Source organism: Mobula birostris, chromosome 4, assembly GCF_030028105.1.
Source record: "Mobula birostris isolate sMobBir1 chromosome 4, sMobBir1.hap1, whole genome shotgun sequence".
NCBI lineage: Eukaryota > Metazoa > Chordata > Chondrichthyes > Myliobatiformes > Myliobatidae > Mobula > Mobula birostris.
In genome coordinates this window covers 124079332-124098131 of record NC_092373.1, presented here as the reverse complement: position 1 = coordinate 124098131, position 18800 = coordinate 124079332, and the positions used below count along the sequence as shown (strand labels likewise).

Below are 18800 nucleotides of genomic sequence, written 5' to 3'. Positions count from 1 at the left end.
GTTTGTATTGGGAACGATGCAGAAGCAGACAATGTGAGTCTGGGGAACAATGATACTGTACTGGATTCTGCGAAGGGAAGTTCTGAAGAAGTGAGGTCTGTGACAGTCTGGAAGACAACAGCTTGATGTTTAGATGTGTTACAAATGCTATATCCAAATATACATTCATCTTTTGAAAGATTTTTCTATTCATTCCAGATATCAGTTATTCCCTTTCACTTGCTTATAAATTGGTGTGCATTCCTTATTCCATTCTGCTAGTGAATACAAGTGAGTCTTGCCACATTAATGGAATTGCGATGTGAATGCAGTGACAGTGTCCTGCAAACTTGGATTCTCTGTGCCTCTTTACCATAATATAATGTGCTAGCACAGCAGCACTGAACTGACATTGTTTTCAACTACCATATGAAAGTAAACCAGCAAGAAATTTTAAAAAGTCATCACAATGAAATTAGCATAGGTAAACAATGACTTCCTTAGAGGTAGTGGCAAGTGAACACACTGGAGAATTTGGAAATATCAGCAATGTTAAACAAATATTTTGAATCCATTTGAACAATAGAAGATATAAAACATGAAACAAATTATTCAGAATCAGAATCAGGTTTATTATCACCGGCATGTGACATGAAATTTGTTAACTTAGTAGCAGCAGTTCAATGCAATACATAAAATAGAAGAAAAAAATAATAGTAAATAATAATAAATAAGTAAATCTTATTTAGTATACTTTATACAGTATACATATATTGACTAGATTAAAAATCGTGCAAAAAAACAGAAATACTGTATATACTGTATTTAAAAAAAGTGAGGTAATGTCCAAGGGTTCAATGTCCATTTAGGAATCAGATGGCAGATGGGAAGAAGCTGTTCCTGAATTGCTGAGTGTGTGTTTTCAGGCTTCTGTACCTCCTACCTGATGGTAACAGTGAGAAAAGGGCATGCCCTGTGTGCTGGAGGTCCAGAATAATGGATGCTGCCTTTCTGAGACACTGCTGCTTGAAGATGTCCTGGGTATTTTGGGTACCCAAGATGGAGCTGACTAAATTTACAACCCTCTGCGGCTTATTGTGGTTCTGTGCAGTAGCCCCCCCCCTGCCCCCTCCCACCATACTAGACAGTGATGCAGCCTGTCAGAATGCTCTCCATGGTACACCTATAGAAGTTTTTGAGTGTATTTGTTGACATACCAAATCTCTTCAAACTCCTAATAAAGTATAACCGCTGTCTTGCTTTCTTTATAACTGCATCAATATGTTGGGACCAGGTTAGATCCTCAGAGATCTTGACACCCAGGAACTTGAAACTGCTCACTCTCTCCACTTCTGATCCCTCTATGAGGATTGGTATGTGTTCCTTCATCATATCTTCCTGAAGTCCACAATCAGCTCTTTCGTCTTGCTGACATTGAATGCCAGGTTGTTGCTGTGGCACCATTCCACTTGTTGGCATATCTCACCATGTATGCCCTTTTGTCACCACCTGAGATTCTACCAACAATAATTTATTACTAAGGGGTCAATGTGAGGGAGTATCATAAAACTATTAAGAAATACCAAGATGAAAAACAAGATTCACAAAGTTTCATGGAAGGAAATGTTGTTGGATTATAATTCAGCCCAAAACCAAGGGGAAGATTGGATGAGATGGGTGTCAAGAAACCTGGGGTCTATAGCAGAATTGGGAAGGACAAAATCAGGGTGGGATTGGAATGATAGGAGTAAAGAGTGAATCAGTAGAGTTAAGATTCAGCATAGACCTCTGGCTTGAAAGGGTAGGCCAGAATCTTTTTCCCCAGGGTAGAAATTTTGAATGCTCAAGTACATAGCTTTAAAATGAGAGAGTGAAAAGCCCAAAGAGGATGCATAGGGCAAGTTTTATTTTTACACAGAGACTGTTAGGCTCCTGGAATACTCTTCCAATGGAATACTCTTCCAATGGAATACTCTTCCAATGGAATACTCTTCCAAGGGTGATAGTGAAAGCAAATACAATAGTGGCATTCAAGAGGCTTTTAGACATGCACATGAAAATGCATGGAATAGAGATATTAGTCTACTTTGGCTTTATGCTTGGCATGGATGTTGTAGGCTGAAAGGGCCATTCCTGGTGCTGGTCTATGTTCTATACCAGGAGTGGAATGATAGATCTCAGAGAGCAGGAGTGAAATGGTGTAGATCATGACTGGATGGGATCTATGGAAATCCAGACTGGCTTGAGAAAGAAGGGGTCAGACTGTGACTGGAAGGGTGGTGGCCAGGATTGAACTGGAATTAAGTTGATCAGTACAGGATGGAAATGGTAAAGCTCAAGACAGGGTAGGGATCACTGGTGGTCAGACAGAATTGGAACTGTAGGAGTCTTAAGAGGATTGGATTAGAAGGTATAAAATAAGAGAGGTAAAAATTAAGGAAAAAAACAGTAGATGTTGGGAATCTTAGGTAAAAAATGGAAAATGATGGAAACTCATTAAGTCTGAGGACCTTTTGTCAGAACTGGGATAAAGGACAAACAGATTAGCTTTAAATTGAGGGATGGATATGACATAGGGACAATCTCAGACAAGGTGAGATTGAAGTTATCTTGATGATTTGTTGATGAAGCCTAGATTAGCTAGATTAATGAGCAAAGGTAGAGGGAAATAAGCAAAGAAAGGAGCATTTGCCAGTCCATTCACCAATCTATTGGCAAGTGGCTGTTGAAGTACTGAAGGTGATCAGATAATCTGCTATTCCCCCTTCAATCAGCACTGCCAGAGCATTTAGCTGATTGCAGTGACCAACATCTGATTAGTAGGCACGTTTTTCAAAGTGATCATGTCTGTATTTCTCAACGTAACTGAATATACATAAAATCCTTTGAAACATTGACTGATCAGCCTTATTTAAAAGTTTAATATCTCAGAGATTTTTCACTTGGGATTCTTCAGGACCTGCTGTGCTCAAGAGAGGTTCAATATTTAATTTGACAGCAATATTTTTCTGTGGTGGCAGTGTAAGCAGTTTTCACCACTGGCATTGGTTACAGCATTAAAACAAAGAGGATGTACATTGTTAAGAAATGGAAGCTTCCAGCTAGACTGACTTGGTACATGAGGAAATGAAACTGTATTCTGTGTTAGAAAGTAACAGGTTCAACTGTGTAACTATTGTGTTACACAGAGTGCTAAAGCCAAGGGAATTCAAAAGTATACTTGTAAATAAATTGATACACATTGTTTTCATTTCCAGTGTGACTCAGTTGGGCAAAGTCAGGAGACATTCCTCTTCCCACCCTGTCACTTATAAAAACGCAATTCTCTTCTCTCAGTTCCTCTGTCTCTGTCGCACCTGCTCTCAGTGTGAGGCTTTTCATTCCAGAACTACAGAGATGTCCCCTTTCTTCAAAGAAAGGGGCTTCCCTTCCTCCACCATCAATGCTGTCCTAACCTACATCTTTTCTATTTTGAGTACATCTGCCTTCCTGCCCTCATCCCATCTTCCCACCACAACACCTGTGATAAGGTTCCTCTTGTCCTCACCTACCACCTAGCCTCCATATCCAGAACATAGATCTCTGCAACTTAAAAACAGGATCACACCACCAGGCACGTATTTCCCTCCCCCTCTGCTTTCCATAGGGATCACTCCCTACGCAGCTCCATTGTCTATTCATCCCTCTACACGGATCTCCCTCCTGGTACTTACTCTTGCAAGTGGAACAAGTGCCACACCTGCTCCTTTACTTCCTTCCTCACTTCCTCTCTCACTACCATTCAGGGCCCCAAACTGTCCTAACAGGTGAGGTGACACCTCACCTATGAGTCTGTTGCGGTCTTCTACCGTATCCAGTGCTCCCAGTGTGGCCTCCTGTGTATCAGTGAGACTCGATGTAAATTGGGAGACCATTTCGCCGAGCACCTTCGCTCCGATGAGGCCACACTCAGTTTGGAGGAGCAACACCTTATATTCTGTCTGGGTAGCCTCCAACCTGATGGAATGAACATCAATTTCGCGAACTTCAGTAATTGCACCCCCCTTTCACCATTCCTCATTCCTGTTTCCCTCTTTCACCTCATCTCCTACCTACCCATCACCCCCCGCTGGTTTTCCTTCCCTTTCCTTTTCATCCATGGTCATCTGTCCTCTCCTATAAGATCCTCCTTCTGCAACACTTTATCTCTTTCACCAGTCAACTTCCTGGCTCTTTACTTCACCACCTCCCCTTCTCTCAGTTTCATCTATCGCCTACCACATTGTATTTCTTCCTTCCCTCCTCCCCCACCTTCTTACTCTGACTTTTCGTCTTCCTTTCCCCTCCTGATGAAGGGTCTGGGCCTGAAACATCAATTGTTTACTTTTTCTTCATAGATGCTGCAGAGTTTTTCCAGCATTTTGTGTGTGATACTTTAGCTTTCCAGCATCTGCAGATTTTCTGATGTTTGTGAGATGTAACAGTTATCCAATTCAATACGAGCCTTCAATTTTGGCCCTATTTCCAGTATTTACTCTGTTCTTATTTTATAATATTGTTAATAATCTAAGATTGAAAGATTTGCTGTGACACCACAAAAATTTAATGCTGCTCTCAAGTTCTCAATTCATATTCCAACAGAGCTCTTCACTCTGACTAGAAACCCATTTGTATCCTTTCATCTAGTACCATGGATGAGACAGTAGTGCAGTGGTTAACACAACGCTTTACAGAATAGGTGACCTGACTTCGGTTCCCACTGCTGCCTGTAAGGAGTTTGTACATTTTCCCTCTGGCCCTATTGGTATCGTCCCAGTGATCCAGTTTCCTCCCACAGTCCAAAGATGAGCTGCTTGGTGGGTTAATTGTTCATGGTAAATTATTCTTCAGTTAGGCTAGGATTAAATTGGGGGATTGTTGAATAGTTTGGCTCAAAGGGCCATGAGGACCTATTCTGCATTCTCTCTCAAAGGCTCAATTTAATGTCAGAGAAATGTATACAATATGCATCCTGAAATGCTTTTTCTTGGCAAACATCCACGAAAACAGAGAAGTACCTCAAAGAATGAATGACAGATAAACGTGAGAACCCCAAAGTCCCCCCCATCTCCCCTCCGTCCTGCGCAGAAGCAGCAGCGAGCAACAATCTCCCCTCCGCCCACCGGCAAAAAAAAGCAATTATCAGTACTGCCACCCAGCACTCAAGCGTGAGCAAAGCAATAGTAAAGACACAGACTTGCAGTTACTCCAAAGACTTTGAGTTTCAACCAGCATTGGACATACCACAGGCTCTGTCTCTCTCCCTAATAAGGGAGAAAAAGGTGTCTCCATTTTCCCAGCGAGCTGGGAGACGTAACAAAAAACTCGCTGGTTTACGATGTTAAAAGTCCATTACATCACTTTTTCCGAGCTCTGTTCCCAAAGATCTCAAAGATCCCGGGTCTTTGGTCACACAGCAGTAGATTTTTCAACTCCTCCGACGACACACGGTTCTCCTGCCACAACAACGACCTTCGATCCGCCCATCTCCAGAGCCCTGACATCCTAGGCTTCCAAATCCGAGCTGGATTCTCAGGCTGAAACCTTGGCATGCTGAACAGCGGCGAGTCCTGAAACCCCGAGAACGGGTCCCATTCCCGCAAAGAACCGAAGTCAGCATGTAACTCCAGGTCAGGGTCTTCAAAAGAACCCTGAAAGAGAAAAATAAAGATATTACAGATGGAAGTAGAGCTGCTTCCGAAGTTGCAAGCAAAGGAGTCGCCATTTAGCACCACCTTAACTTCGCTCCGCCTCCTATCTCCTCAATAAATAAATCAATAAAACCTTCAGTGCAAGTCTCAGATGACTGTTCATGGTATCTCATAGATGTTCTGTGGAAATGTGGCCAATTATGTGCTCTAGATGCTAAAGTTTTTGGGTCATGTTTATTGGGATTACCCAGATTAAAAATCGGATCAGCTGGTGTTCATTGATGGCAGCAAATTCAGCAATTAAGTTGGCCAGTAGCCAAAGCCTAGTTTTTAAACACTGGACTGCTTGCATTGTGTGGTAACCCACAAAGTGCAAAATAATGGCTTAGTCTCCACACAAAGTAGATGAAAATATATTTTGAGTTGCACACATTGAAGTAAGCAGAAAACTTGATTGTATATGGATAGATTCGTAATTTTAAAATCTGACTGTCAGTATTGATTGATTCCTGCCAAGTAGATCTGAAAAAAAAGTGGGCTCTCTATTCAGGTGTTTTTGTGTATACAGAACATATATTCAGAAAATGAATTAATAAGGTGATTCTAAATTGACATTTACAGAACATCTTGGTAACCACTTGCTGCTCTTAGGGTCCAGATTTATTATTACGTTGGAGATTTTTCTTCTTCCTTACACTATGTTGGAAGAATTATCTTTGGAATCAGTAAACAGAAAATCGAGCAATTTGTGCACTCACTTTATGAGATAACGTGTTCCTTGAGGAAACTTAGAAAATACACCATCTCAATATTTACAATTTTGAACCAGATTTTTTTTCCTCTGAGATTGCAGTTTCATAGCTAATAACAGTTATGAGTAACACACTTCGGAGATGATCTATTGAGCATGGACGGGATCTAGTGCAGGGTTACCAGAGTTTTACAGAATCCTTGAGAATTAACTAGTGTGGAAGGCTGCATAAGCCTGGCTGATATTTCACTGTTTATTAAGTCAAGGAGATATTAATCTGAGGTATCTAAGTTAATAAATGGATTTGTTAGGATTGAAGTAGAAAAACAATTTTAAATTCTGAACAATTTAAAAAAGTGACAAAAGTTGAAATCAAAAAATTAAAATTAAACTTAATACCATATTATTCAGATCTGTTGATTGCTAGGGTACTTACCTTATACTTTATACTTTATACTTACAACTGGTGCACTAAGAAAATAGAACCAGAGAAAAACGTCAGCACAGAAACAGGCCTTTTGGCCCTTCTTGGCTGTGCCGAACCATTTTCTGCCTAGTCCCACTGACCTGCACACGGACCATATCCCTCCATACACCTCCCATCCATGTTAAATGTTAAATGTTAAAAACAACCCCGCATTTACCACCTCGTCTGGCAGCTCATTCCATACTCCCACCACTCTCTGTGTGAAGAAGCCCCAACAATGTTCCCTTTAAACTTTTCCCCCTTCACCTTTAACCCATGTCCTCTGTTTTTTTTTCTCCCCTAGCCTCAATGAAAAAAGCCTGCTTGCATTCACTCTATCTATACCCATCATAATTTTATATACCTCTATCAAATCTCCCCTCATTCTTCTACACTCCAGAGAATAAAGTCCTATCCTATTCAACCTTTCTCTGTAACTGAGTTTCTCAAGTCCCGGCAACATCCTTGTAAACCTTCTCTGCACTCTTTCATCCTTATTAATATCCTTCCTGTAATTTGGTGACCAAAACTGAACACAATACTCCAGATTTGGCCTCATCAGTGCCTTATACAACCTCATCATAACATTCCAGCTCTTATACTCGATACTTTGATTACTAAAGGCCAATGTACCAAAATCTCTCTTTACGACCCTATCTACATGTGGCGCCACTTTTAGGGAATTTTCTATCTGTATTCCCAGATCCCTCTGTTTTACTGCGCTCCTCAGTGCCTTACCATTTACCCTGTATGTTCTACCTTGGTTTGTCCTTCCAAAGTGCAATACTTCACACTTGTCTGTATTAAACTCCATTTGCCATTTTTCAGCCCATTTTTCCAGCTGGTCCAAATCCCTCTGCAAGCTTTGAAAACCTTCCTCACTGTCCACTACACCTCCAATCTTCATATCATCAGCAAATTTGCTGATCCAATTTACCACATTATCATCCAGATCACTGATATAGATGACAAATAACAATGGACCCAGCACTGATCCCTGTGGCACACCACTAGTCACAGGCCTCCACTCTGAGAAGCAATTCTCTACTACCACTCTTTGGCTTCTTCCATTGAGCCAATGTCTAATCCAATTTACCACCACTCCATGTATACCTAGCGACTGAATTTTCCTAACTAACCTCCCATGCGGGACCTTGTCGAAGGCCTTACTGAAGTCCATGTAGACAACATCCACTGCCTTCCCTTCATCAACTTTCCTGGTAACCTCCTCGAAAAACTCCAATAGATTGGTCAAACATGACCTACCACGCACAAAGCCATGTTGACTCTCCCTAATAAGTCCCTGTCTATCCAAATGCTTGTGTTTGTAGATTCTGTCTCTTAGTACTCCCTCCAATAACTTACCCACTACCGACGTCAAACTTAGCGGCCTATAATTTCCCGGATTACTTTTCAATCCTTTTTTAAACAACAGAACAACATGAGCCATTCTCCAATCCTCAAGCACCTCACCCGTAGACACCGACATTTTAAATATATCTGCCAGGGCCCCTGCAATTTCAACACTAGTCTCCTTCAAGGTCTGAGGGAATACCCTGATGATTGTTTGTTTTTGTAACAGAGGGGAGGAAAGAAACCTCTTCCTCATAAGGTGTGAAAACGAGGTCAATTGAACTTTGAGTATTTCTTTTATTACTGAATGAACATTTAACACATTCGGAGCCAAGATCTCAGCTCTGAAATCTGAAGGAAGAATGAGTGAAAGCAAAAGGATTTTACTGGCTGTTGGAGGTCTGCTCTTGTGCACTTTATGGTTGTACTCTTTTCAACCTTCGTATTCTGCATGTACAGTCCCAAAAGGCTCAGATAGTTTTATTAGCATTTTTCAAAATATCAATATGTCAAAACACTGTCATAGTTGTAATTATGCTTTGTTATATGGATTATTTATAAGAATGTTCTGGGAGGTTTATGAGTATTTTGCAGCTTCATAAGTGTATTAAAATGGCACATAGAATTCTTCTGCATGTTGCTTTTGGTGTGAAATTTTGATTCTTAAAAACAATTTTGTGGGTTCTTTTTTATGCCCTTATACATCCCAAGTGTATGCAGAGAAAATCTGTAGTTTCAACTTGCAGTTCACATGGAACAGTGTAACAAGTGCTAACTTTAAGATATCTGCAGGCAACATATATTTCCCTTTCAGGGTGCATTAATAGGTGGACTCCTTGCAGCATAACATGATTTTAACATAATATAACAGTTTAACATGGTGAAATGAGCAGAGGCACAAAGAACAAGACTGGCAGCTGGAAAAGAAGCAGAGGGGTGGGTGTAGAAGATGTCAGCAAAAAAATTATATTCACCTGGGTGTTAAGCAAATTGTGTTCAGGACAGCACAGCAGTGCAGTGTGTTGTTGCCACACAAAATCTACAATCTGGGATAGATCTTGACTGCGGGTTTCATTTGTGTGAAATTTGCACGTTCTCCTTGTGACCATATGTATTTCCCTTGGGTGATCATTTTCAGTCAAATCCCAAAGACACACTAGTTGCTAGGTTAATTGGTTTGTCTATTTTGTAAGCAGTGCAGGTTAGTGCTAAGAAAATCAGAGGAGCAGGGGGAGTTCAAGGGGACGTAGAGCAAAGTGGTTACAGGGAAATAAGGTCAAAGTAAATTTATTATCAAAGCGCATTCGGTTTATGTTACCATATACAAACCTGAGATTTGTTTTCTTGCGGGAAAATCAGTAAATCTATGAAATGCAATAGAACCTTTGGAAGACCGTGCCCAACTGTGCCCAATGTGCAAAAGGCAACAAACTGTACAAATACAATAGAGAAAATTAAACAAACAAACAAACAAACAAATAAATAAATAAATAGCAAGAACGTGAGATGAAGAGTCCTTGAAAGTAAGTCCATAGGTTGGGGGAACAATTCAGTGATGGGACAAGAGAAGTTGAATGAAGTTATCCCCTCTGTCTCAAGATCCTGATGGCTGCAGGGTATTAACGATTCCCGAAACTGGTGGTGTGGTTCCTGAGGCTCCTGTATCTTCTTCCTTATGGTAAATGAAGAACAGGGCTGATGAGGATGTTGTGAGAGCTCAATATGCTTCATAAGAAAATGTGAGAAATAATTCTCTTACCTAAATGTGAGAAATAATTCTCTTAACTGGATGAGATAATTGATGAGTGAGACAAACATTCATCAACAATGCTGTTAATCAAATTAGCAACTATCTGGAGCCACATATAGTCTCTTGAACTCCTCAGGGGAGAAATTCATCAGAGGTTGCTACCACCAAATGCTTTTTATGGTATCACCTATCTCTTCTGATGGAGTCACTTTGATGGTAATGCAACCAGCTATGTGGAGCTGAGCACAACTGGTAGCTTCTAATTACATGCCATTTACTGCCAGCAACCAGTGATGAATTTCTTTCCCCCACATTTTGACTTTTGTTCTTGTGCAGACAATCTGCAGTTTGCTGAAATATTGTTAACTTTGTTGTAAATAGCAACTTATAGCTAGTAATGAAGTAAGTTTTCATCAAAAACATAATTATGTGAGTCTATCAAATGATTACAATTCATCAACCTCAAAGAAAGTGAAACACCTGGTTCTTGTTACTTTTCAGCATACCATGGTCAGGATGGTCATTTCGGACCCTGCGAGAACAAATATTGTGGGCTTGGCCGGCACTGCATTGTTAACAAAGAGACGGGCCAGGCGGACTGTGTGTGCATGGAACGCTGCAAGCCCAATTACAAGCCCGTGTGTGGTTCTGATGGCGAACTTTATGAAAATCACTGTGAACTTCATCGTGCCGCTTGCCTGAAGAAACAAAAAATTTCAATCGTTCACAACGAAGACTGCTTTTTCAAAGGTAAAATTCAAAACCATTAAGTTGCAAGGTCGTATCTTACCTTTCAAGTGGAACATGTCATCTTTGCTTTCTGATTTCAGCAGGTTTCAGAGATGAACACTGAGAGTTGGAGCAAAAATTCTATCATTAAAATATGAATGAAAATGAACTATGAAGTGGTATATGAAAGTGATGGTTTACCTCATAATTTTGCATGCTCATTCTCTAGGCCATGTTTATAGCTTAAAGGAAACTGCAATTTTACTTATTAGGGGTAATAACTTATACATTGGATGTTAATGAAAATACAAATTTATATTAGGTTATGTGTGTTGTATTAACTACACAACATGCCACCTTGCATTTGCCTCTGCAATTAATAAGCACCCTAAAGGAGGAAACATTGATAGAAATAGAAAGGTTTCAGGAGGGAATACTGGAGGTCGAGAATGAGGCTGTTAAAGATAAAACTGTCATCAGTGGCATAATTAAAATCAGATGCATTATGTGCATCTTATTAAAATCAGTTTTATTGTGATTTCACTGCAAAATGCCATTGATCACAATGATGAGAAAGATTGATGAAAAAGTCAGAGAAATTTTTCTGGATCATTGCTAAATTCGAGAATATAACCAAGTATATTGTACTGTTTTTGGTCATATCAAACCAATTAACAAACAACAAACTATTTGTACTACTTATTTTTATTATGTTACAGAGGAAGGCCAGCTTTCAGCCAAGCAATCGCCATCTTTACCATTCCCTCTATTATGCCCCTGAACATCTTACTATCTCTCGCATGCCCATCAAACTGTTCTTGATTCTTGTGCTACATATGTACAATAAAGTGTATGGTTTCTGCTGGAAGGAAGCTGGAACACCTGGAGGAAACTCACACAGGAATTGAAAGAAAGTTTGTTTAATGTGAGAACAAGTTATGCTGGCAGAGTGTTAGTGGTTGGGAACTAGATGGTTACCAGTTGAAGGAAGCAACAAAGGGCCTTCAGGAGTGACAGGAATGTAGTCAAAATGGTCAGCAGCTATCAATTAACTGTAAGATAAACAAGTTTTTGCTTCTTGTAGTTTAATTGTCATTTATTTGATGCATGAACATACAGATCATAGCTGGAGTTTTGCAGTTGACCACCGGAGTACATTCTATTTCCCTCATCCCCCTTTACAGAATACGACTGACTTTCAAACCAATAGATCAAAAGAGCATGAAGTAGACCTTAGTTATATTGTTAAACTGTTCATTATTTTGAATGTGTGTGTTTTTGAATTATCAAAATTAATAATCTCATTATCTGTTTTAAGTAATATTTCACATAATGTTGTTCATTAGAGGAATCCTTTGGTGATTATTACTGCAAAAATGGAACAAGAGTAGGTCACATAATGTAGTGAATCTGTGAGAACTGTTTCTTTCTTGACGAGTCTAGTTCATTAAATATAGTCATTCCTGACTTTGTGCTACGAAGGAATACCAAGTTAGAAAAACTCTTTTTAATCAGCAGACCTCTGAAATGTCAGAACAAAAGTGACATATAAACTCAAATGACCATGAAATATTTCAAAGTTCAAAGTAAATTTATTATTAAAGTACAAACAATGTATGTCGCCATATACGCGCACAACAAATCCGATAACTGTATTAGAATTGACGAAAGACCGCACCAGCAGGGCGGACAATCAGTATGCAAAAGACAACAAAATGTGTAAATACAAAAAGAAACTTAAAAAGTAATGACAATAATAAATATCAAGAACATGAGATGAAGAGTCCTTGAAAATGAGTCCACAGGTGTTGAGAACAGTTCAGTGATGGGACAAGTGAACCCTTTGGCTCAAGAGCTTGATGGTTGAAGGGTAGTAACTGTTCCTGAACCTGTTGGTGTGAGTCCTGAGGCTCCCGTACCTTCTTCCTGATGGCAACAGTGAGAAGGGGACACGTCCTGGGTGGTGGGGGTCCCTGATGATTGATGCTACTTTCCTACAATAAAGCTCTGTGTAGATGTGCTCAATGGTGAGGAGGCTTTACCCATGATGGACTGGGCCTTATCTACTACTTTCTGTAGGTTTTCCCATTCAAGGACATTTGTGTTTCCATACCAGGCTGTCATGGAGCCAGTCAATATACTCTCCATTACACATCTACAGAATCTTGTCAAAGTTTTAGATGTCGTGCAGGATCTTTGCAAACTTCTAAGGAAGTAGAGGCACCGCCACTAAGTTTATCAGCCATTCAACTATTCATATCTGTTGGGGCAGCACAGTTATGTACTGGTTAGCACAATGCTTTACGGTACAAGCAACCTGTCTTTATTTCCCGCCACTGCCTGTAAGGAGTTTGTACATTCCCCCCATGACCGTGTGGGTGCTCTGGTTTCCTCCCACAAGACAAAGACGTATTGGTTGGTAGGTTAATTGATCACTGTAAATTGTTCCGTGATTAGGCTAGGACTAAATTGAGGGATTGCTGGGTAGTGCAGATCAAAGATCTAGAAGGGCGAATTCCATGCTATATCTCAATCAATAAATGAAATTTCAACCCCAAAAAGGAATTCTAAGTTAAGTTTATTGCAGTGAATTTTTTCTGGAAGTGATGAATCACATACATTCATTGCTCAACCACAAAGATGGTTTCAGACTTGTCAGTAGCAACCTGCAGAATGCAGGGCCTCCAGATCTTAAATTAAACCACATGGTGCAGTGAGCAAGCCCCACCTGTAGAAATGCTTTTGACATCTGATTCAGCTATGCCCCCGGACATAAGCATCTGTCAAAGCTGTTAAATGCTATTAATGTTTGTCAACGTGTTTGCCATCCACAAATATTAAGAGTATTCAGAAACTATTAAAGAGTAATCATATGCTTAAAGAAGTGAAATAATATTAAATAATTTTAAACATCTAAACCATCCAAGTTACCTCAGTGTATATGACCTGAAATTTATCTTACTCCTTTATAGTTATTCTCCCTCTTTAAAATGAATGAATATTGGAGCATAGAACAGTACAGCTCAGGAACAGGCTATTCAGCCGACAATTTCATGCCAAACCAATTAAATTAGTAATCAAATGGCCAACTAAACTCATCTCTTCTGCCTGCACAATGACTAAAACTTTACATTTATCTCACAGCAGGAGAGAATCCCAGAGTAGTAGTTAGGGAACAGCGGGAAGTTGAGATTGTCTGATGGAGTGGAGAAATTACTGATGTGAGCTTGCCAGGAATTTCATGACTTGTGTACCTGCACACTGTAGACCAGTGTCCTGAGTTTTCTGACAGTTGCCACCCTTTATTAGGAAAACGCAGCTATTTTGTCATTGTATTTGGATGCAGGGGTATTGATGGCAGTGAATAAACCTTCGCAGTTCAGCTTTCTAGAAATCATCTGCAGGGAATTTGACCTGCTGGCTGTCTACCAAGGTTGTTTAACTGTGACCTTGAAGGCCTCAATTTCATGTCCAAAGCATTCATGATACTGAACAGGAATGATGAACGATGGGCCCCGATTTGCAGATACATACAGGCAAAATCTGAATGACATTATAAACATTGAAAGGCAATCCTTGTACATCATTCCTTGGAAAAATTTTAAGTACCAAGAGATAACTGCTGTGGAGTGAAATGCAGCATAGATTATCCAATTTTTTTTCTGTTTCTGTTTGGAAGGAGCATTTGCAAGAGCCTTTGTTATTTCAACAAGATGCATTTCAGTGTGATTTATAACAAAATGAAGAAAGCTTTTCAGTAAAAAAAGTACTCACTTAAATGTTGCCCAATTGCTGTCAGTCTTGTGAAAAAAATTATTTCTTCCAACTCGTAATAAATAATGGGGAAATAGGACTGATGTACTGTTCTGAAAGATGACATAGACTAGGCGGACCAAACAGCATCCTTCTACGCCATCAGCAAAAATATAAAAGGAAATCGGAAGCCCTCAGCAATTTGATGTATAGTTTAGTCATATTATGAATGCCTTTCCTTGCTTTTCATGGACGTGCTGCCTTCTTGAAAAACGAGCAAAAAAAAAGGATCAATTTGCCATGCTAGAATAGCATGTAGCTCAGAACTATTCTTCTTGCTGATTTCTCGGTCAAGAAATTTCATGTTCAGGGATGCCAATGGCATGAGTTACAATTTGCAGTTCGCCCCATATTTTCCTGGTGATATATAGTTTCAGACACCAATTGCTAATGCTCTTAAGAATTCAGGGGGTCTGTCTTGAACATCATAGTGCACTTTTTTCTTAAAACTCTTAAATTTTTTAAAGAAAATCATTAAAACTGCTCTGCAGTACCGGTTAATTTTGTAGTGGTCTCTGCTGGAGTTGCTGGTCAAATTTGTTGTTTTATTTTGATTAACGAACCATTAAGCAGTGTTCAATGGATATGTTCAGCAAAATTAATTAGCAAAGTGATGGTGAGTACATGTGAAAAACTACAGCTAAGAAGTAAGAATTCTCCAATAACAGCTACTTATGAAAAATATTGTACTTAAGGCAACATTATGGTCATATTTTCATTTCTGCGTAGCATTTAATATAGAAAAAAAAACCCAAAATGTTCTGGAGGTTAATCAGCTTAAAGTTCATGCCAGAACAAAAAAAAATTAACAAGGTAGTTGATTGAAAGGTTGGTCAAAAACACAAGTTTAAACCAGATGGAAGAAAATGGAAACAGAAAAAGAGCAGAGCTGGGTAGGATTATAGGTCCTGGAGCCAATATCAGAAAGAAGAAATGGAAGATTCAGACGGGGCTAGATTTGAAAAAAAATCATCAAGTTCCTACAGTTCTGGAGTTGTTTACAAGTCACTGGAGAGTTAAAATATACAGTTGAATTATAGAATCATAAAGTCATCAGGCACAGAGGTTGTTCTGTCCAACAAGATTGTACCTTATGAGAGGAGTCTTGTTACTTCTGTTCCCTAGTTCTTTCTTATGCTTCTGTATTTCCCATCCAAAGTTCTTTTTGAAAGTTGCATTTCCATGACCTGAAGGGCAGTTAATCCCAGGTCTCAAATGTTTATTTTGTGTAAATAAGTTTTTTGTCATTTCACCTCTGTTCTTTTTTGCCAATCATTTTAATCTCCATTCGTCATTTCTGTCAATAGGGGATGTTGATCAATGTCCATTTCTTCCAGACACATCATGATTTTAAACAGTTCAAAATGTTATTTTCATGTTTAATATCCATAGAAACCATAGAACCATAGAAACCACAGCACAGAAACAGGCCCTTTGGCCCTTCTTGGCTGTGCCGAACCATTTTCTGCCTAGTCCCACTGACCTGCACACGGACCATATCCCTCCATACACCTCCCATCCATGCATCTGTCCAATTTATTCTTAAATGTTAAAAAAGAACCCGCATTTACCACCTTGTCTGGCAGCTCATTCCATACTCCCACCACTCTCTGTGTGAAGAAGCCCCCACAATGTTCCCTTTAAACTTTTCCCCCCTCACCCTTAACCCATGTCCTCTGGTTTCTTTCTCCCCTTGTCTCAGTGGAAACAGCCTGCTTGCATTCACTCTATCTATACCCATCATAATTTTATATACCTCCATCAAATCTCCCCTCATTCTTCTACGCTCCAGGGAATAAAGTCTTAACCTATTCAACCTTTCTCTGTAACTGAGTTTCTCAAGTCCCGGCAACATCCTTGTAAACCTTCTCTGCACTCTTTCAACCTTATTTATATCCTTCCTGTAATTTGGTGACCAAAACTGAACACAATACTCCAGATTCGGCCTCACCAATGCCTTATACAACATCATCATAACATTCCAGCTCTTATACTCAATACTTCGATTAATAAAGGCCAATGTACCAAAAGCTCTCTTTACGACCCTACTGCCTGTGACGACATTTTTAGGGAATTTTGTATCTGTATTCCCAGATCTCTCTGTTCCACTGCACTCCTCAGTGCCTTACCATTAACCCTGTATGTTCTACCTTGGTTTGTCCTTCCAACGTGCAATACCTCACACTTGTCAGTATTAAACTCCATCTGCCATTTTTCAGCCCATTTTTCCAGCTGGTCCAAGTCCCTCTGCAGGCTCTGAAAACCTTCCTCACTGTCTACTACACCTCCAATCTTTGTATCATCAGCAAACTTACTGATCCAATTTACCACATTATCATCCAGATCACTGATATAGATGACAAATAACAATGGACCCAGCACTGATCCCTGTGGCAGACCACTAGTCACAGGCCTCCACTCTGAGAAGCAATTCTCTACTACCACTCTTTGGCTTCTTCCATTGAGCCAATGTCTAATCCAATTTACCACCTCTCCATGTATACCTAGCGACTGGATTTTCCTAACTAACCTCCCATGCGGCACCTTGTCAAAGGCCTTACTGAAGTCCATGTAGACAATATCCACTGCCTTCCCTTCATCCACTTTCCTGGTAACCTCCTCGAAAAACTCCAACAGATTGGTCAAACATGACCTACCACGCACAAAGCCATGTTGACTCTCCCTAATAAGCCCCTGTCTATCCAAATGCTTGTAGATTCTGTCTCTTAGTACTCCCTCCAATAACTTACTTACTACTGACGTTAAACTCACCGGCCTATAATTTCCCGGATTACTTTTCGATCCTTTTTTAAACAACGGAGCAACATGAGCCACTCTCCAATCCTCCGGCACTTCACCCGTAGACAGCGACATCTTAAATATTTCTGCCAGGGACCCCGCAATTTCAACACTAGTCTCCTTCAAGGTCCGAGGGAACACTCTGTCAGGTCCCGGGGATTTATCCACTTTAATTTTCCTCAAGACAGCAAGCACCTCCTCCTTTTCAATCTGTACAGTTTCCATGGTCTCACTACTTGATTCCCTCAATTCCACAGATTTCATGCCAGCTTCCTTAGTAAATACAGACGCAAAAAACCTATTTAAGATCTCCACGATTTCCTTTGGTTCCACACAAAGCCGACCACTCTGATCTTCAAGAGGACCAATTTTATCCCTTACAATCCTTTTGCTCTTAATATACTTGTAAAAGCTCTTTGGATTATCCTTCACTTTGACTGCCAAGGCAACCTCATGTCTTCTTTTAGCCCTCCTGATTTCTTTCTTAAGTATTTTCTTGCACTTCTTATACTCCTCAAGCACCTGATTTACCCCCTGTTTCCTATACATTTCATACAACTCCCTCTTCTTCTTTATCAGAGTTGCAATATCCCTTGAGAACCAAGGTTCCTTATTCCTATTCAATTTGCCTTTAATCCTGACAGGAACATACCAACTCTGCACTCTCAAAATTTCCCCTTTGAAGGCTTCCCACCTACCAATCACATCTTTGCCAGAGAACAACCTGTCCCAATCCACGCTTTTTAGATCCTTTCTCATTTCTTCAAATTTGGCCTTCTTCCAGTTCAGAACCTCAACCCTAGAACCAGATCTATCCTTGTCCATGATCACATTGAAACTAATGGTGTTATGACCACTGGAACCAAAGTGCTCCCCTACACAGACTTTTGTCACTTGCCCTAATTCGTTACCTAACAGGAGATCCAATATTGCATCCCCTCTAGTTGGTCCCTCTATATATTGATTTAGAAAACTTTCCTGAACACATTTTACAAACTCTAAACCATCTAGACCCCTAACAGTATGGGAGTCCCAAGCAATGTATGGAAAATTAAAATCCCCTACCACCACAACTTTATGCTTCCTGCAGTTGCCTGCTATCTCTCTGCAGATTTGCTCTTCCAAGTCTCATTGACTATTGGGTGGTCTGTAATACAATCCCACTAATGTGGCCATACCTTTCCTGTTTCTCAGCTCCACCCATAAGGACTCAGTAGACAAGCCCTCACTGGTGTATGTCATGACACTTGTTCTCTTGCAGCAGCAGTGCATTGCAACCCAACATGGTTTAAAAAATCTATAACATACATTAAGAATTGTATAAAAAATTAAGTATGTAGTGCAGAAAGGTAGCAAAAAATACTGAGGTAGTGTTCATAGGTTCATTGGTCCATTCAGAAATCTGATGGCAGAGGGGAAGAAGCTGTTCCTAAAACACGAAGTGTATGTTTTCAGGCTCCTGTACCTCCTCTCTGATGGGAGCAATGTGAA

The 18800-nt window shown here is 40.0% G+C and overlaps 1 protein-coding gene across 3 annotated transcripts in view; it reads left to right on the top strand.

The window, feature by feature from the left end:
- fstl5 (follistatin-like 5) overlaps nt 1–18800 on the top strand; it is a 747707-nt gene that overhangs the window by 146357 nt on the left and 582550 nt on the right. For all 3 annotated transcript variants that reach the window (XM_072254701.1, XM_072254700.1, XM_072254702.1), the window contains exon 4: nt 10484–10718. In XM_072254701.1, coding sequence (XP_072110802.1) covers nt 10484–10718 — 235 coding nt within the window. The remainder of the gene's footprint in view (nt 1–10483; nt 10719–18800) is intronic.